The sequence below is a fragment of the Astatotilapia calliptera genome, chromosome 4, assembly GCF_964374335.1.
Source record: "Astatotilapia calliptera chromosome 4, fAstCal68.1, whole genome shotgun sequence".
In the NCBI taxonomy this organism is placed as follows: domain Eukaryota; kingdom Metazoa; phylum Chordata; class Actinopteri; order Cichliformes; family Cichlidae; genus Astatotilapia; species Astatotilapia calliptera.
Window position 1 is genome coordinate 24,429,249 of NC_137425.1, and position 20,970 is coordinate 24,450,218.

A 20,970-nucleotide genomic window follows, 5' to 3' on the forward strand; every position below is an offset into this window, starting at 1 on the left:
CCACCCAAAACTTGATCCCAAACTTGTCAGGTTTACTTGCAATATACTGCAGGAAACAGCACCGAGTCTTTGATGGGAAAAGCTGTTCATCAACGGTGATATGTAGACCAGGGTTGTAGCACGTGATGCAGTTGGTGACAAATGATCCCCACACACTGGAAATTGCAGCGAACTTATCAGTCTTTGCTCGATCACTGCGGGTGGACTTGTCATCAAAGCGTAGGTGTTGCATGATGTCTTGGAAGCGGTTTCGTGCCATAGTTCCAATTATCTGTGGGTTTCCCAGGTTTGCTGACCAGCAGTCATTTACAGATGGAACCCTGTAAACCCCCCGCAAGATGACAATTGCAATAAATGCCATTAGTTCAGGGAGGTCCATGAACCAATGAACATGCCCCGTGCACCACTCAGCAGGCCATTTGTAAATATGTGTACAAATGGTTGGTTTTTTGTACTGTTTTTATCAATAAATCTCAGCAACAAAGGACATACACCCATGTGTGTTGATTTCTCCCTAAGATGGCAAACTGAAACACTCCAAGTTGGTGACTTTTGGAGATTTATTTCCCTGGATGATTGAGAATGCATCAAGATGAAACACAAGGAAGTTCACAGCTTTTAGCAGCTCCCCCACCCCCTCATTCACACACCCCCACTCCCCTCCCTCCAGAATTCCCAGGTAACAACCTAATATACATATGAATGACTAGCCAATTTAGCTTCCACTTGGCTGAAGCTAAAGCTTAGCTAAAAGCCTACCAGCTCTCCGGGTTTTAAAGGTAGAAAGGTAGAAGCCTGGCAGTGCTACTGATATATATATATATATATATATATATATATATATATATATATATATATATATATATATATATATATATATATATATATATATATATATATATAATAGGGACATGGGGACATGGAATGTCACCTCTCTGGTGGGGAAGGAGCCTGAGTTAGTGCGTGAGGTTGAGAGGTACCGGCTAGATATAGTCGGGCTCACCTCTACACATGGCTTGGGCTCTGGAACCAGTCTCCTGGAGAGGGGCTGGACTCTGTCTCAGTCTGGAGTTGCCCCTGGTGAGAGGCGGCGGGCTGGGGTGGGTATCCTAATATCCCCTCGGCTTGCTGCCGGTACGTTGGGGGTGGCAGTTCAGAGTACCCAGCCTTCTTAGAGTCCCTGGGGGGCGGGGGGGGGGGGGGGGTGCTGGAGGGTGCTCCACCTGGAGACTCTGTTGTCCTGCTGGGAGACTTCAATGCTCACGTGGGTAACGACAGCGAGACCTGGAGGGGCGTGATTGGGAGGAACGGCCTCCCTGATCTGAACCCGAGCGGTGCTCTGTTATTGGACTTCTGTGCTAATCACAGTTTGGCCATAACGAACACCCTGTTCGAACATAAGAGTGTCCATAAGTGCACGTGGCACCAGGATGCTCTAGGCCGTAGGTCGATGATCGATTTTGTAATCGTATCAGCAGACCTGCGACCATATGTTCTGGACACTTGGGTAAAGAGAGGGGCTGAGCTGTCAACTGATCACCACCTGGTGGTGAGTTGGATCAGGTGGCGGGGGAAGACGCTGGACAGACCTGGTGCACCTAAACGCGTAGTGAGGGTGTGCTGGGAACGTCTAGCAGAGGCCCCAGTCCGCGAGATCTTCAACGCACACCTCCGGCAGAGCTTCAACAGCATTCCGAGGGAGACTGGGGACATTGAGTCCGAATGGACCATGTTCAGCGTCTCCATTGCCGAAGCTGCTGCATTGAGCTGCGGCCGCAAGGTGGTTGGTGCCTGCCGTGGTGGTAATCCCCGAACCAAATGGTGGACACCAGAGGTGAAGGGAGCCACCAGGCTGAAGAAGGAGTCCTATCGGGCTTGGTTAGCCTGTGGGACTCCGGAGGCAGCCGACGGGTATCGACAGGCCAAGCGGAATGCGGCTCGGGCAGTGGCTGAAGCAAAAACTCGGGTGTGGGAGGAGTTCGGAGAGGCCATGGAAAAAGACTTTCGGGCTGCCTCGAACAGATTCTGGCAAACCGTCAGACGTCTCAGGAGGGGAAAGCGGTGCTCTACCTGCACTGTGTATAGTGCTGGCGGAGCACTGCTGACGTCGACTGAGAAAATTGTCAGGCGGTGGAAGGAATACTTCGAGGACCTCCTTAATCCCACTGACACGTCTTCCGAGGAGGAAGCAGAGTCTGGGGATGAGGGGAATGACCCGCCAATTTCCGGGGGCGAGGTCACTGAGGCAGTTAAACAACTCCTTGGTGGCAGAGCCCCTGGTGTTGATGAGGTCCGCCCCAAGTTCCTGAAGGCTCTGGACGTTGTAGGGCTGTCCTGGTTGACACGCCTCTGCAATGTTGCGTGGAGATCAGGGGCAGTACCTGTGGACTGGCAGACCGGGGTGGTGGTCCCCATCTTCAAGAAAGGGGACCGGAGGGTGTGTTCCAACTACAGGGGGATCACACTCCTTAGCCTCCCTGGGAAAGTCTATGCCAGGGTGCTGGAAAGGAGAGTTCGTCCGTTAGTCGAACCTCGGATACAGGAGGAACAATGCGGTTTTCGTCCTGGTCGCGGAACACTGGACCAGCTCTTTATCCTCTCCAGGATACTTGAGGGTGCATGGGAGTTTGCCCAACCAGTCTACATGTGTTTTGTGGACTTGGAGAAGGCATTCGACCGTGTCCCTCGGGGTGTCCTGTGGGAGGTGTTGCGGGAATATGGGGTGTCTGGCCCATTGCTACGGGCCATTCGATCCCTATACAACCGTTGCAAGAGCTTGGTTCGCATTGCCGGCAATAAGTCGGACTCGTTCCCGGTGGGTGATGGGCTCCGCCAGGGCTGCCCTTTGTCTCCGGTTCTGTTCATAATTTTTATGGACAGGATTTCTAGGCGCAGCCAAGTGGCGGAGGGCTTTCGCTTTGGTGGCCTCAGAATCTCATCTCTGATTTTTGCAGATGATGTGGTTCTGTTGGCTTCATCGGGTGAGGGCCTCCAGCTCGCACTGGAGCGGTTCGCAGCCGAGTGTGAAGCAGCGGGAATGAGGATCAGCACCTCCAAATCTGAGGCCATGGTTCTCAGCCGGAAAAGGGTGGAGTGCCCACTCCGGGTCGGGGATGAGTTCCTGCCCCAAGTGGAGGAGTTCAAGTATCTCGGGGTCTTGTTCGCGAGTGATGGGAGAAGGGAGCCGGAGATCGACAGACGGATTGGGGCTGCAGCTGCAGTAATGCGGACGCTGCACCGGTCCGTCGTGGTGAAGAGGGAGCTGAGTGTAAAAACGAAGCTCTCAATTTACCGGTCGATCTACGTCCCTACCCTCACCTATGGCCACGAGCTGTGGGTAGTGACCGAAAGAACGAGATCAAGGATACAAGCGGCAGAAATGAGCTTCCTCCGAAGGGTGGCTGGCCTCTCCCTTAGAGATAGGGTGAGAAGTTCGGCCATCCGGGAGGGGCTCAGAGTAGAGCAGCTGCTGCTCCACATCGAAAGGAGCCAGTTGAGGTGGTTCGGGCATCTGACAAGGATGCCCCCTGGGCGCCTCCTGGGTGAGGTGTTCCAGGCATGTCCCACCGGGAGGAGGCCCCGGGGCAGACCCAGGACACGCTGGAGAGATTATATCTCTCGGCTGGCCTGGGAACGCCTTGGTATTCCCCCGGATAAGCTGGAGGAGGTGGCTGGGGAGAGGGCGGTCTGGGCCTCTTTGCTTAGGCTGCTGCCCCCGCGACCCGGCCCCAGACAAAGCGGATGAAAATGGATGGATGGATGGATGGAACACGAGAAGCTGGAGAAATACCAAGGGCTCAGAGAAGAGCTCGAGTGGATGTGGAGGGTGAAGGTAACGGTGGTCCCCGTGGTAATCGGAGCACTAGGTGCGGTGACTCCCAAGCTAGGCGAGTGGCTCCAGCAGATCCCGGGAACAACATCGGAGATCTCTGTCCAGAAGAGCGCAGTCCTGGGAACAGCTAAGATACTGCGCAGGACCCTCAAGCTCCCAGGCCTCTGGTAGAGGACCCGAGCTTGAAGGATAAACCGCCCGCAGGGGCGTGCTGGGTGTTTTATATATATATATATATATATATATATATATATATATATATATATATATATATATATATATATATATACATACACATATATATATATATATATATATATATATACATACACATATATATATATATATATATATATTACACATATATATATATATATATACACATATATATATATATACACACACACACATATATATATATATATATAGTACTTCTGACATCTGCAGCTGTTACAGTAGTGATGTGAACTGCTGACACATCTTTCTTGTAGTTTTAATGAACCTTACATGATTGAAGACTGCATTTCAAGTCTTGTTTAAGTGATGTGACATCATCGTTTGTCAACACACATTAGATAATCTTTACCTCACCTCTAATTTACCTCCATTTCTTTCATCCTTTCTTCTTTCACTTTGCTTTCACTTTGCTCTATTTATTATTTGGACTACTCTGTAGTCAACATGCTTTCCACAGCTAATTCTATTTATTTAGATAAACCGCTCTGTCCATGCATGAGCATGTCAGTGTGTGTGTGTGTGTGTGTGTGTGTTATGCATAGATGTGTTCACTGCATTATGCAAAGCAATGAGCAGCAACGTTCAGCACATTCATTGTCTGTGCTAAAGGCAGAAAATAATGGTGTTATCCTGGGATAAGCCCTCATTTATCCTGCAAATAGAGTGTGAGGGGTAGAAAAGGGGGGTTGGGGGGTTGGCGTGCGGAGCAGTTTTTAAAGAGACTTCAACATTGATGTTAGTGTGCTGAAATGACTCCATTTACTCTATTTAACACAGAGGAACAAGAATAAGAGTACAAAAAAAATTAAGAGAAAAGCAGGGATTTGCTGGGCAAAGCAGGGCGCGGGTACTTCTAGTCATTCATCAGTCTCTCTTCACATTCCTCTTAGTATTAAGAGAGTTTAGAAGTATGGCCACTGGACAGTCAGCAGGTCAGTGAGGCAAAAATTATTTCATCATTGAATATTCACTGAAGTGTTTTGCTCATAATGGTAGTACTCATCAGTACAACAGTATTGCCGTAGATTATATGCTGTTAAAGAAAAGAGTGAAATGTAGAGAAACACTGAGCTCCCACTTCACTAAAACTTACGGCAGAGAAAAAGAGGCAGGGAAATCAAAAAGAAAACATGAAGGTAGATGAGTCTTTCTCACATATTGGTTTCACTGCTTCGTTCCATCGCAACAGATGTTCTACCGTCACAACAAAAGAGTTAGGCAAGACAGGGTTGCAGAGAAAACAAGGTGTATGAGGAGGGAAGGAGGAAGGATAGGCGGGAAGAGGCAGGTGCAGAAGTAGAAAGAGGCGCCTGAAAAGAAATGTAACAGAGGAAAAGTGACAGAAAAAGATTTTTAAAAAGATAAACTTTGAGAATTAGAGGAAGAAAGAGAGGACACGCAGAAAGCTTTGCTAAGCAACAACACAGAGTAAAGCTTGTGTGTATTTTTTCCAACACACTGAGACAGGAAGAGATATTAATGAATGAGGCCCATATGCTGCACACATGGTACCCACTCAAAGCTTTAACATGTAAACAGCATCCAGTTATCTAACCTATTCTTGCCTAGAGTTACTGAAGAAGACTGTAAGTACCATGAAATATTTTTTCTGCCATTTGCAGTATATGTTAAAGGTTACCTGGTGCAATCAAATATCTTAAATGTGAATATGATGCCATGGGAGGCAAATGGTTAGCTTAGCATAGCAATAAAATAAAATGCTACCAGTCCAGCACATAACCCACACTACCCACTGATAAAACAACAAATTATAGTTTCTACATATTTTTGTACTGATTAAACAGAATATAATAATGTATATAGTACATATATGTAACATAATATAACAGACATAATATGTAAACTCTATAGGTACTGTTTGGTCAATTTTATGCCCTTAAAATAAGGGCATAAAAAGTCATGGCATACATCTTCTTACTTCTATGTCAGAGAAAACATTTCACAAAAAACAATGAACTTAATTTTTTTAAATATAAGCAGACGATCAGATTAGCTTAAAACAACCCTTCAGACGAAAGCAGGCGGATGACATAAAATCAGAAATTGCCAAACAAACTGAAAAAAACAACTGATGTTTTCGATGTGTGTGACAGTCTGTGTTTGGAAGGATTTGTGGATTGAGAGAGACCTCGCTCAAAAAAGGGGAAAAAATGAGAAAACTTCTGTCTGATTGCAGCAGGAGCTCAAGAAGGACAGTGCACATAATTATACAGTCAAACAGTTAAACCCATACAGCGGGCTGAGTCACTCACTGGAACAAAAATCTATATAAATGAAGACTTCACAGATGCAAAAGAAGGAAAAGGAAGGAGCTGATGCAGAGTTTAATCCGGAGCTGATAGCTGCGACGGCGAGGGGGAAATTTCATATGTTCAAACTGATTACAACAACAAAAAACTCATAGACTTAAAATAATGACCAATCTACAATCTGCAAAAGTTTGCTGTACAATATGATCTAGCGCTGAGCGCTTCTCATTACACTGAACATCATCCACATGAACTGGAAAATCACACTGATAACAGCTTTTTCCTCAGCACCACTAGCTGTCACACTGATGAGCGGTTTAACAGCATTACAGCTACACATGAAGAAGTTATAGATGGTGTTAATAAATGGAAAAAGAAAACCACTAACTCAAAACTTCAACTTATCACACCAAACTGGACAATTTCCTGACAGCATGAAAACAGCAAAACTCAAAACTGGTGACAAAATGCCACCTCACAAATTACAGGACTGGGTCTCTTCTCACACTCTGTCAATGGAAAATTGTATTTAGTAGTCAGTATAATCTTTTAGTGATATAAGTTTGCTTATGGTAGGATGCTGTTTGTAGTTATTTGTATTAGGAAATGTTTAACCATGTATGCTTAGAGGCATATAATCAATTGTGTAGTGACAGGATGTGTGATTTTCAGCAGGCTTGGTTCACCCCCACATCCTGGGAGCATGGGAAAGAGCTCGTACCTTGTTTTATTGTTTTACGGTAGGATTAACGTAACTACGTCTGTTCTAGTCTAAGTGCTTGAACTGCTGGACTTCCTCACGGTGTTATCAAGGGTGAACCATCTAGGGTGGGGGAGACTACCCTCTTCCTGACCAAGGGTGTACCTTTTGTGCTTTATGACCCTTTGATCAGCAGCACACACACACACACACACACACACACACACACACACACACACACACACTGGAACTATAAAATAAAGACCGGGGCAGTCTCCGAGCTGCCCTTGCTAAGCAACAAGTAAAACTGTCTGTGTTTCTCTTCTCTGAAGTCTTTACTGAAGAAGTGTTTTATAATATTTTCCCTAACACACTCATAGAATTTATTTATATAGCGCACAACAACAGCTGCCTAAAGGCGCTTTATATTAAAAGGTTAAGACCCTACAATAATACAGAGAGACCTCAACCATCACTCAGCCCTGTATGAGTAAACTTGTTGGTGACAGTGAGAAGGAAAAACTCCCTTTTTAACAGGAAGAACCAGTGAGAGGCAGCCATTGCCGCAAGTGAAGGAAGGGTGACAGGACAAAAGACATAGAACAAAGTACTAACGCCAAAAAGAATTTAAAAAAAAATGCAGTTGGGATATTCCTTTGAACTAAAAACGATAAATCAAAAAATAAATCAAACACCATGAAAACATTCTGCAAATGTGCAGATCAAAACTGATCTTAGCAGAGTGAAGCCAGCAGCATCTTGTCTGCCATGCTAAACTTCCATGAGTTTCCCATCAAACACCAAAGGTTTATGCGGTCAATAACAAGACACCCCCAATGTAATCGAGACACACTAGATTTCAGTGGAATCAAAGTAAAGTGTGCATTGTTGTCCTGTGACAACAGCTATCTTTCATGACCACAAGGTGGCAGTAATGCTTGGAAACAGCCTTAATGAAAGGAGAGGAATCGCATTCACTTTAGTTTTAATTGGTGTTTATTTTCAGATTTCATTAAGCAACTGCTAATCACTGCTCACCTTCTTTGTCCTGACAGAAGGCCACTGATCCAAGTGGCCTGCAGTATGTGAGGCCACATATATGATTTTGTACCTTCTGCTCTAAAAAACTAATATGCACATCAGCATACATACAAACCAGTCCCTTGAACAGCTGGTGCGTTACATGTGCTGTACACAAAGTATAAGAGACAAAGCTTTAAGCCTCCTCTGCTCTGTCCTACCTCTGAATCCTCTTTTTTGTCTTTGCTTTCCTTCTCTCACATAAGATGAAACAACCACAAACACATCCAGAGTGCCCTGCAGTTCCACAGATGATCTTATATCACCCTGCACATCACTCAAACTGCGCCCTGCTAGTGCTCTGCACTGTGAAACATCAGACAATAAATTTAACAAATATATTTATAAACATTGTATTTTCAAGTTATAGTATAAAGGGTGAAGTTGAGACAACGGCTTCTGTTTCATGACGAGTCTTTGCCATTAAACGACACCGAGCTGTCCTCGTCTCTCTCCATCCCACTCTGCTGTTCTTACATTTATTCCCCTTTCTTCTTCCCTCCCTCTCTCGCTCTCTGTCTCTCATTAGCTGTGCGTGTGTGTGTGTGTGTGCGTGTGTGTGTTTGTGCGCGTGTGTGTGTGTGACAGTAGTCATTTCAGAGTAAGACTGGCTGAAGCCCTTGCAGCAGTCAACCTCTTTGATGTTGAGCCCTGCTGAATTAGGCCATCACCCAGCGGTGCTCTCCTGCCTGCCTGCCTGGCTGCACACACACACTCTAGTCACAAACACAAACAAGGTATGCTTCAAAGTACACACATACAAATCAAAACAAATACACGCTGGAGGGAAGCGTGCACATGCCAAACAGACATTATTTGCTATAGCTGCTCACAAAGGTATAGGACACACACACACACAGGTCCACATACATTTCATCACTTTCACAGTTTTCGCCTCTACACACTGTGAATTACATTCATGTATGGTAAAGTCCTCATTTTCTCATCTGCTTCCATTTAATAAACATAAATTTGAATTCTTATCAGCGCTTTTCCTCCGAGGCCTCCATACTACAGTACATCAAAAACCGCGCGCAGCCTCGTGAACACACATGCAGAGGAAATGTGGGACATTCAGAGAGAATTTATTCACGAATACAAACTGCAGGAAATAATTTGTTCCTTTTCAATCTCTCTCACACTTTTTTTTGCGGCGGTATGAATCGTATCGCGACGGCTGAGGGGTAACATTTCGCAAATCATTAATGAAAACAGACTAGAGACCTGATATTTCATAAATGTGAAAATGAAAGGATAGCAGAAATACTTTTGTTTGAAAAAAGGTGAATAAAGAGGGATGATGCAAGCACAGGACACTTACAGAAGCAGACAGGTTACAGAGAGAGAAGGGGAAAACCCCTCAAAAGCAACTCAGTTTAAAAGTGTGTCAAGTGGAACCCAGGAACTGGATGGAGCAAGTGATGTCCAAAAAATATTTCAAAAATACAGTGACTGAGAAAAAACAAGAAATATGCCCCAGGGCCACATAACCTAACAGAAGGAACACAAACAAACACCAAGAGAAAGGGAGGACATGGGGTTTGCAGATGAATTGTCAAAAAAAAGAAAATCCTCCTGTGACTTCTCCTAAAAACTCTCTCTTTACCTCAGTGGAAAAACATAAACTCAAAGAAACATGTGAAGGAGGATCCGTAAGGAGTTACATGCTCAGAGAACCGAGCTGCACTACATGTTGACAACATGTTTGATCAAATCAAACAGCTGATGAAATCAATTCAATCAACATGCTGTGCATATTACAGGGTAGAAAATTTTTTAAAAACAACTGAAAAAAATACGAACCATGTAATTATAGGACAAAAGAGACCATAGAGACCAGTTGGCGATTGCCTGGTAACCACCAATTATTGGAAAAAATAACAGGTATTCGAGCTCTGAAGGTGTCGCAGTTTTTCGAGTTTCACTGCCTCTCTGTGGTTTGTTAGTGGGTGTTAGTGGACAACTACTCACAACAAGGATTTGGGAGCAACAACCTCTGTGAATGGTTTCACCTAGTTAACAACTCAGGAAATACATATTTTTCCCTCACAACGCGAGAAATCTCTTTGGGCAGCAAGTTCTGCAACTGAGGGTGGAAACTATATCAAAATGATAGCAGCTAGCTAGCTAGTTTTTGCTATGTCACATGAGTATTTTAGCACCTAAAGTCTAGTTAGCCACTAGAACATTTGCTATATTTTAGCATGCTACAACAACAGCTATGACCAAGTGTCCAAAGTATGTGGTACAGCCTGTCTGTGGGCTACTCTTGTTTGTGCTGTTGTTTGTGTATCGGCCATGAAAAGTGTGCACTGCAGCCACTGACTGTACTTTTCATGCTGCCTGTTACTCCCTCCCCTTTTTGCCAGCCAATCAGCATTACCCACAAACTTACCCACAGCTGAGCTACCTGCCATTAGCTTGTTTAAGGGCTGCACAATAGCATGAACAGGCACAACAAGAGTAGCATAAAACAAGCATTAGATACTTTTCTTTGTTTGTTTGTTTTTTGTCTTTTTTAATCTGCTGCTTCCTGTGTGCTATGTAAATGTCAAAAACCTTGATTTCCAAGGCTGGGTTTTAAATAATTAGTGATTGTCAGACTGAAAATGATGTTCACCCTTCTGCAACTGCCCCCTCATATTTTTTCTTCTTGTTCAATTAACCAGTTTAACTCCTGCTTTTAGTAAGGTATTAATCATCTGTGACTGATGCAAAATTAATTAACAATTATTCTAAAGGCCAACAATGAAGCAATGCTTAAAATGAGGACACAGCTAATCCAAAGTGAGTTAAGCTACAATGTTAGATTCGCTTTAATCATTTTAACAGGGCTAATAATGTTTATTTATAGACCATTTCTCTAAACCGTTTTATTACAAGCAGATTTTTACTATAGCAGTGTGACACGGTTTGGCTTTGGCTTTTAACATATTGTTAAAGTTATGACATAAAACTGAAGGCGTAATAGAAAAGGTGTGGCACTGTGGACAATATGGACTCGGCTTTTACAGCCTTTAAAAGGCTCCGCTGCTTTCTTTTTTGCTCACTATTACGTATTACTTTTCTTCACTGTTTCTTTTGTTGATAAATGGGCAAGAGACCAAAAAAAAGAAAGGAAACAAATCCACTGCATTGCACGGATGCACATACACTGATTTCTATGGCTTTTGTTGCTCCATGCTTGCTTGATGTTTAGTTGTTGTTGAAAAATTGTATAAACTCTGTATATGGTTAATAATCTAATGGTTAAGCAATGGCAATGCTCCTGAAGTTCTTTTTGAAATGTCATTTGTAATGTGTGACATGTTGTTTTTGTGCCCTTCCTTATCACTGAAGGGCAAATGGCTTTTTACTCCAGTCAGGTCAGCAGCTATTTACTATCTCTAAGGACGCACATGTTCATAAATCTCGCTCTAAATATAAACACATGCATCAAAAACTATTTGAGAATAATAACACTAACGCTAAGCTAAACTTGTCTTACCCATCCTGCATTTCGTCCTCTGTCCTGTGCCTCAGCATATTACCATGTCTGTCATAACGTTGCTGAAGGAGGATGCTAAAAACTCACTGAGCAGAAAAAGGTCAAAAGTAGTATGCGCACTGTTACATGTTATGCTGGAGTAAAACAACAAAATCTTTCAAAAATAAACCTCTTTGTCTCACTCTCTAACTCTCTTTCTGGTGGCCGGGAACAGCCCTGTGGTCAAACTGGAGAGTGGCCAGGGATCTTTCCATCAATTAGCTGTGTCTGCCTTCAACTCCCTGTCTTTCTGTCTGACCCTCTCATTATTTCCACTGTTGTTGGTTCACAAAAGGAGTGCTTGAGAACAAGGGATCCAAATGTAGGGCACTTAAAGAGCAGGAGCAATTGCTTTGAATGTTGTGCAATCGTTCGCAATTCCTGCATAAATTAAATAACTAAAGCAATTTTAAGTGTAGGTGGGTTTTTGTTTATTGGTTGATTGATGGATGTGCTCCTTTTAACTCTAGGTAGGCGAATGAGTGATGAGAGAGGCGGCATACATGGTTCACACAAGATATTTTACATACACACACAGCTATACAACGCATACACACGACTGGGCTTCCCTGCACTCTGTGCTACACAGCGTGTCATTACTGCATATCAATTACAAGGGGAAGTGAAGATCTATTTCTAATTCAATCAGTCAGCGCTGGTGTCACATCCCTCGCTCTCTGGTTTCTCTCCCTGCGTCTCCCGCACTCTCCGCCTCGCTCTCCTGTTTCCCCCTCGCTTGATTCCCATCGATGCATTTCAGCTATTGTGGGGCTGGTGGATCCAGGAGTCAGGTGTGTGTGTGCGTGTGTGTGTGTGTGTGTGCGTCATCCTCTTCAGGAAACAGTTTTAGCTAAGTTTTGTACTTCTGGAAAGATGACACTTTCAGAGAAGGGAGGTAATCCTGGCCTGACCTTGTTTCTCAGGAAGGCTTGCAGAGTCTTTGAGATGCTGTGTTGTTATTGTCAAAGATGAGTGCAGTTGCTTTTATGTTGTTTTGAAAAATGTATTCCATTGATTCCAATGATTAATTGCAGAAACAGGTACCTTTGGTGACTAGAGTTGGGATTCTGTCACCCATTTTCCTCTAAGATTATTTTTTAATAACAAAAAAATGTCATTTTTAAAAACCCAGGATAACTCGTGAACAGGAGGAATTAATGACAAAGACCTGATAAAGAATGAATAGTCGCAGAGTGAACACTGGAGAGATCACACAAGGTACAGGTGGATTCAATCAGACACTAACACAGAAAGTAAAATCACCAAAAACCACATGAGAAACTAACCTTCAACATAAAACAAGAAGTCAATTTTCTACCTTTAAATTCAGACTTATTCAGGTTATTGCACGTTGCCCTAAAATCATCAGAAACATGATATCGAACCAATATTTACCCTGGATGGCATTAGCTTGACCTCCAGTAAAACTGTGAGAAATGACCAGAATATGTCCCTCAACGTGCACATATCATGGACTACATCCTTTCATCTGTGTAGTGTCACTTAAATCACAAATAGACTCTCAGAGTGATGCCAAATTACTAGTTTGTGCCTTTCTTACTTACAAGCTGAAGTATTGTAATTTCTTGTTATCAGCCATTTCTAAAAGCTCCCTGAGAAGTTAATCTAAAATGCTGCAGCAAGAGTAGAAGAGGGACCCCGGAGATCATATTTCTCTCATCTTAGCTTCTCTTTAGTGGCTTCCTGCTAAATCCAGAATTGAATTTAAAAATCCTTCTCATATATGAGGTCTTGAATAATCAGGTGCCAACATATCTTAAAGACCTAATAGTATCGTATTACCCTAACAGAGCACTCCGATTGGAGGTTTAATTGTGGTTCGTCCTGTGGAACCAGGTTAATTTGGGGGATAGAAACCATGTCTAGTTTTAAGATTAGAATCAAGACGTTTTATTTTTTTAAAAATGTTTATAGTTAGAGCAAGATCAGGTGATGCTAAACCATGTCTTAATTATGCTGGTGATCATTTCTCTTCCACTTCCCTATTTGCACTCCAATAATGCAAAGAGGGGGTAAGACGAATGGTTTATACTACAGTGGCCTAGAGACTAAAACACGTGATTTTAGTGGAAGTCAATGAGACACTTCTGGCCATGAAGGTGTCAGGAGGGAGTATCTGTTATCAGATTTTGCTGATATTTGACATGTCCAAGACTCAGCGATGCCCCATCCCCCGACTATTTATAATATGGGAAATAATTTTTTCTTTTTTGTTTTGTTTTTTTAAATAATGAATAATTAAACTTGTATTTAAAGAGTTAAAATCCTGAATGTTTTGATCATTTTATAAGGGCTCAAGCTGATTAAGTGAAAAAAGGGGGAAAAAGATTTTTTAATGGCAGATTTTGTGTGTGTACATTTTGGTCCACCAAGGTGTCGAAAGGGTAAAAATTTGAAGCGGGCATAAGGGTTAAATAAAAATATACATGACCATTCAATCGTCATAATAAAATACCAAAACTAAATAAGATGGAGGTTGTGGTTGGGTGATGAGTGCCTCAGCTGAGTAGCTGTCAAGTTACAGTTGAATGCTTAGCTGTACGCCTGCAGGACTGTGAGCGGGCATTTTCAGTTAGCCGATAGCGATGCAGCTGTAAATGTGCAAGTTCATCCGACTTTCAGCGCTGTAAACAAATCTGTCAACTTTTCTGCAAGGTGTGTTTGTGTAATTCAGCTTGAGTTTTGAGTGCTCAATTTCCTCGTCAGCTGTCCTTGTTTTCACTCAAACAGAGGCCTATGGTAAGTGGTGTTTTCTCGTGTCCTTGTTGACCTGCAGATGTAAAAATAACAAAAAATTTAATTAAATTAAAAAACAGCTTTTTGAATATATTTGTTATTTTGATTAGGAAATGGACATTTTGTAATGTGGCCTGAAAGAAGTGCACAAATCACGCCCACAACTAATTCGTTCTTGCATTCCTGACTAAAGAGCTTAAAGAGCTTTTGCATCACTTTCTGGAAATGGAAACATAAAAAACATTTAAAAATCATCCCCATCCATTCATAAAAAAAATGTCAGCCAAATAAGGCCAGAGTTATAGAGAGGAGAGCTGCTTTTCTCTCTTTGTATGGTTTAATGCGCTTATTCCTCCTGAGAATATTCTCTCAATTAGCATTTTCTTTGATCAACTTTTAGATATTTGTTTGATATTTGCTTCTCTCTCTCTGTCTTTCATAGATCACAACCATTTAAACAATGCAGCTTTATCTCCTCTGGGTCCAGCCATGGCTTTGTCTCACCCTCACAACAACCTGGGAATTGGCTTTAACAAGTATGCCTCACTCAAGGCTGTGGGTGAGTAACACATACTAAACCTGACTACATGCATACATGTTTACAGCTGTATGTTTGCATGCTTACTCATGGATGCGGCTGCTGGTGTGCACATAACAAGTCACTTGCAGAACACAGACTTACTGTACAAAGGTCAGTGAAGCCAAATGTGTACGGTAGTAGAAAATGATGGGTTTTTTGTATGAGTCTGACTCTTATCCAGACATTCTGAGTTATGAATCATGTTTGAGTGCTGTGGTAGAGTCTAGATTTACCCTGTTACACCAGATTACAGCAGCTGTGATGTAAATATTATGACCATATGAGCCCACCACCATGATTTAAATAATCACCCATTCTCAAATATTGTTCTACCAGTTTGATATTACAAGGATCTAATGTTGGAAAAATACTGCAGGCACTTACACAAGAGAAGAAAATTGCCTAAAAAACAAATGAAAAAAATTACCACAATATCCTCACCACCATGATGCATAAATCAGAGCTGCAACAGAAATTGAAGAAGCTACTTTCTTCTATTGAGTTTTTGAGGAAAACAATGTTAGCAAGGCTCTTTCATGCACCGTAGCACCATCCAGCTTAAACTTTCATTTTGGTCTCTGCAGCTAAATATTAGACACATTATACCGAGAAGCTGTCACTGGCGAGCAGGAGATTAGAAGCAAGGTGCACAGATGCGCACACAAGGCTGATAGCAAAGCTTGGGTTGGTTTGCGCTGTCATCAATAATACACACATAACACACATAACTTGTCCAAATATACAGCAAAAACCAGTGGAAAACCATCAATATGCATGCTGGATTTACAGAGACAAAACATAAAAGTCAGTTAAATTAAAGAAGAACGTACTGTGTGCAACGGGTGAGTTCAACCAGTATAATACTGGCAGGTCCTTCCTGGAAATATTGATCATAACTCAGCAGTGTGAGACTGGTAAAACCAGTAATGATGATGTACTTTTACTTGTAGTGGAATGGTAACTCAGCTGGTTCACATTATAAAACCAAAGCTGTAACATACGCGTGCACACACGACAGAGACTGGCTGAGTGACAGTAGAGTCTGGCCAGCAGCAGGGTGAAGCGTCTAGTTCACGCCTCAAGCTTGCCCTGTGAAAATACATGAATAAACCAACATATCGCACACTCGTACACACGCAGGATGTTGTTCATCCAAATGCAAATGCACACTTGAGGGAGGGAAGTGTAAACGTGTAGATGCAAACAGGGACACGCACACAAAAGCGCACACACGCACCTTCTTCATGTGATCACTTCAGACAGATAAGGACACTGTGACAAAGATGAGGAACAGCAGCTTGGCACATGTGCATGCATTGTTTATTGACATGTAAACGCAGATGTTATTGCAGTAGTTAATGTGTGGATTAAAGTAACTAAACAATGCAACGGATTGACTGGTATCATTATGCAACTTTTCAGTGTTTAGGAAATCCAAATAAATGAATTAAATGATTTTGCCATCACTGGCAGCAGATTTGAACTGATTATTAAGTATAAAACATTTGGAATAATGCTATGGTGTAGGACTTGGATCGGCTGGTGGGATGATCTACTGTGATTGGTTGTTGTGTTGTTTAGCTGCATACACTGGGAGTGATTTGAATTGATGTAATAGCCAAAAATTGTAGAAAGTGGTATTTGGGGACTTCATACATATGCATATACACAGACAGTAGTTGTCTATAATAATGTGCCTGTTGGTAAGGCTAAAATAAGACACCTCACTCCAAACTCTCATTTATAATTCAGTCAGTTCATTCAACAGCACTTTCAGGAGCTAAAATGTTGCTTTGAACAAGAGAGAAATATTTACTTTACTTTACTTAATATTGCAAGATTTCTAATTGCAGCCATCAAAACATGTAAGTGATTCCTTGCAGCAGAGCCCACGTGGTGCTGACTACTGTTTTCAAGAATGAAGAAAAAGTTGATCGTTTATATTAAACACATAGAATTAGGACACTAAGCTCGCAAAAACTGAGGCCAGCAAAATGTGGTGTGACTGTGGAAAATGACTGAAGAGAAAAAGAGCAAGAATGAGACAATCTCATCTCATTATTCTGCTCAGTGACTGGGAGACAAAGGCCGACTGCAGCAGCAGCAATCCCCTATCCACAATGAGCGTCAGCCACATTTCCCTGAAAAATACTTCAAAGTATCACATCCTTCACAGACGGAGGTGCAATAACCTCCTCTTTCACTCGATGTCTAGGTATTGAGTTAAGACTGTTTGATGACCCATAGGCTCTTCTCTGTTTTGTAACTGCTTTATTTCTGTCTCTCTCACACACACACACAGTTTTAGAGTGCTCTGCTTTTTGTCATCAGCGATGCTGATCATCCACGCTCTTTAACTACCGTATGTACCTAAAAGCTTACACAACACCAGAACAACCTACGACCCCTGGCAATGCCCTCTATATCTTCTCCAAAAGCCCTGTGAGCACATCTGCTTTAAAAAGAAATCTGTTTCTGTGACAACATTCATGTGAGACATGAAAACTGTGTGTGTGAAAGACTTGCATATGTTATAACGCTTTCATCATGACATTGTGTCAGAACATTTCGAGCAATTTGTTTCTTTTCAATTCATTCCTCCACAATCACTGGATGTGGCGCATAATTTGGGAATGAATAATTTGACAAATATGGAAATGTGATTTTTTGTTTTCTTGCCAACAATCTAATGAGATCCACGTCTTTCAGACATTTCAGCAGATTGTGTTTTATTCGAACAAAGCCAGGCTAGCTGTTTCCTCCTTATTTCATTCTTCACACTGCACAAAAAACAATCCTATCAGCTTGTGCTGTTTCACTTTCAGAAGCTTGTTCTCTTAGAGTTCTCTATTTCTTTTCATTTCTTTAAGTAGTCTTCAGGAATAGTTCTCCAGACTTCTTGAAGGACTTTCAAAGCTCTTCTTTGGATTTTGGCTCCTTTTTATTCTGTTCTCTTCAAAATGATCCCACACTGCTTCAATGATGTTGAGGTCCAGGCTCTGGGGAGGCCAATCCATGACTGACAGTGTAACATTGTGTGTTTTTCTATCCAGGTATGCTTTTACTGCATTGGCAGTGTGTTTGGGATCATTGCTGAAAAGTTAAGCCTACGCAAATCAGAAGCTTTCCAGATGGTATTGCATAGTGGATCAAAATCTGCTTTTCTGTGTTTACACGTTCTGTCGCCCCAACATGACTGCCTGAGATGCCGCCCCAAACCACGACAGAGCCTCCCCCGTGTTTTATTTATGGCTCTAGACACTCGCTTGCTGCCTCTTTCCTGACCTCCTCTGTATGTACTGACAAGATTTGAACCAAAAATTTCAAATTTAGATTCGTCACCCCGTCAGACCTGTTACCACTGATCTTCTGACCACTGACAGTTCGAGTGTAATTTGGCATACCTCAGCTTTTCTCTGTTTTCCTTCCTTAAGGATCGCTCCTTGACAGCCACACGTCCACTGAGATCATTTTTGATGAGGCTACAGTGAACAGTAAACTCCATCTCTCAGGTCTGGTGTCAGGTCTTTGCTCATTTCCTAAGCACATGACTTTTAAATCCATCTGCTGTAGATACCTTTTTTTAAGACTTGCAACTATTTATTTTGTCCTCCACTGGTCCAATTTTCTCAGTTGTTTTAAGGCCAAGATCTGCCAAGTTTTGCCTATAGCTGTGTGGGTATCATCTTGTTGATATATAGATACTTATTTATGCCTGTCTGTTGTCTTTGGTGTTTTTCATAGATACAACCAAAGAAATGGGAACTATAGCCTGTTGCTGCTAGTGACAAAGTGGCTTGAGATACAAGCTCGAGACTTTTGCACAGTGCTATGCAGTAAATGTACTCAGACCAATCATCTTTTCACACATGCTTATCACTTCTCTTACTGTGCAATAAACAAGTCAGTGGGTCCAGAAATCCTTCCTGTGTGGGCAAAGTCATAGCTAGGACACCCAACAATTTGGACAGGACAGCTGACCATCAGTCAGGTGAAACAGCATGTATCTGAACTAAGCTTTGAAATCTTTATTAACACACTTGGACTTCCTGCAGCAGGTAAAACCTCACTTCTGCTTTTTAAAATTTATCCTGCAAAGCAAGACACAAAAGGTGATGTTAAAAAAAGGGAAAAAATTTAGATTTTAAAATTTGTGTGTAAGAATGAAACATGTCAAAGAGGTCAGGAAACTCTATGACGTCAAACCGTTGCCAGGTGTAGCAGCAGGACTGAGGATCAAGCAGCTCTGATAACTTAATTAAAGTACTGGAGGAAGTAGGGGTGGACTGGCAGGGAGAACACGGGACAAAGATGCTAAAGGTGAGAGAGGGAGAACGTGATTGGACAGAAACCAGATGAACATGTAGAGGAGACGCTCAGAATCGAGTGTGAAGGCAAGGATTTTTTATAAACAATTACAAACCTATGTGTGACTGACAGAGTTAAATCCAAGTCAGTGACCAGTGAGCGTCAGGTTTACAGCAAGAAAAAAAAACACAAGACAGAAGGTGGAGGGATTTTCTCAAAGAGGCTGTGAAGGAGTGTTTGCCAAACCACTCGGTCTCCAAACTGCGGGCCAAGACTGCCTGAAGTTTTTAATTACATTTTAACAATCCTGCAGTTTTAAAGGGGAGTACAGACAAAATGCTGTCAATCTGAATTTTGTTTTGATATGCAAGTTACAACACTTGTATAAACTGGAATGAATTTATTATCCAGTGAATGCAGAATTAGGGTGGAAACAGGAAAATCTGCTTTCTGAGAAGAACAGCATAAGATTACAATTTGGATTTTTTTTTCTCTTTGTGGTTGTTGAAACTTTCAGTATATGCTTCAGGACACATAATGTAAATAATAATGAAAAAAAGGTGTTGTGAATTTTTAGACACGTGAACTGGAGGGATCTCAAAGTCTGGCTTTGAAGATGAATCAGCTCCTCTGGTTTAGCTTTTTTTTTTTTTTTTACGTTTTGCACTTCATGATGCAATTTCTCTACATGCAGCGATTAGTGAACAACCTGTAGAGACTAATGAGGAAAAGCATAGCAATCTAGTTTTAACATTTCCTTCAGCAATGTTTCTATAAAGGGGAAACCTTCTGATTCAAAACAAATGGAACGTCTGAGCTATGATGTTCTGCAGGGGGGATTTTCTTCTTTCTTGTAGCTTATTCAGTTTTACCACCTCAGCTCTGCCGGACTTTCCTGGTGTTAAATAATTAAAAGCTGAATACTCCTAAGGAAAATATTGCTTAAAATCTACAGAACACTGCTTTGGAGAGCCAGAAGTTACCAATTCTGTCAGTGAACTGAAATGTAACTTACATGGTGAAAAGGGACAAGCATGATATTTCCATTTGATGTCATGTTATTAAAAAAATAAATAAATAAATAAATAAATAAAAGAAAAAAAAAATATATATATATATATATACATATACATATACATATATATATATATATATATATATATATATATATATATATATATATATATACATACATATATATATATAAAAACACCCAGCACGCCCCTGCGGGCGGTTTATCCTTCAAGCTCGGGTCCTCTACCAGAGGCCTGGGAGCTTGAGGGTCCTGCGCAGTATCTTAGCTGTTCCCAGGACTGCGCTCTTCTGGACAGAGATCTCCGATGTTGTTCCCGGGATCTGCTGGAGCCGCTCGCCTAGCTTGGGAGTCACCGCACCTAGTGTTCCGATTACCACGGGGACCACCATTACCTTCACCCTCCACATCCTCTCGAGCTCTTCTCTGAGCCCTTGGTATTTCTCCAGCTTCTCGTGTTCCTTCTTCCTGATATTGCTGTCATTCGGAACCGCTACATTGATCACTACGGCCGTCTTCTTCTGTTTGTCTACCACCACTATGTCCGGTTGGTTAGCCACCACCATTTTGTCCGTCTGTATCTGGAAGTCCCACAGGATCTTAGCTCGGTCATTCTCCACCACCCTTGGGGGCATCTCCCATTTTGA

The 20,970-nt window shown here is 42.1% G+C and overlaps 1 protein-coding gene across 1 annotated transcript in view; it reads left to right on the top strand.

The window, feature by feature from the left end:
* The window catches only part of LOC113021122 (protein shisa-8), a 135,356-nt gene that overhangs the window by 95,991 nt on the left and 18,395 nt on the right, over positions 1-20,970 (top strand). Inside the window, exon 4 of the mRNA XM_026165583.2 lies at positions 14,845-14,961. Coding sequence (XP_026021368.1) covers positions 14,845-14,961 — 117 coding nt within the window. The remainder of the gene's footprint in view (positions 1-14,844; positions 14,962-20,970) is intronic.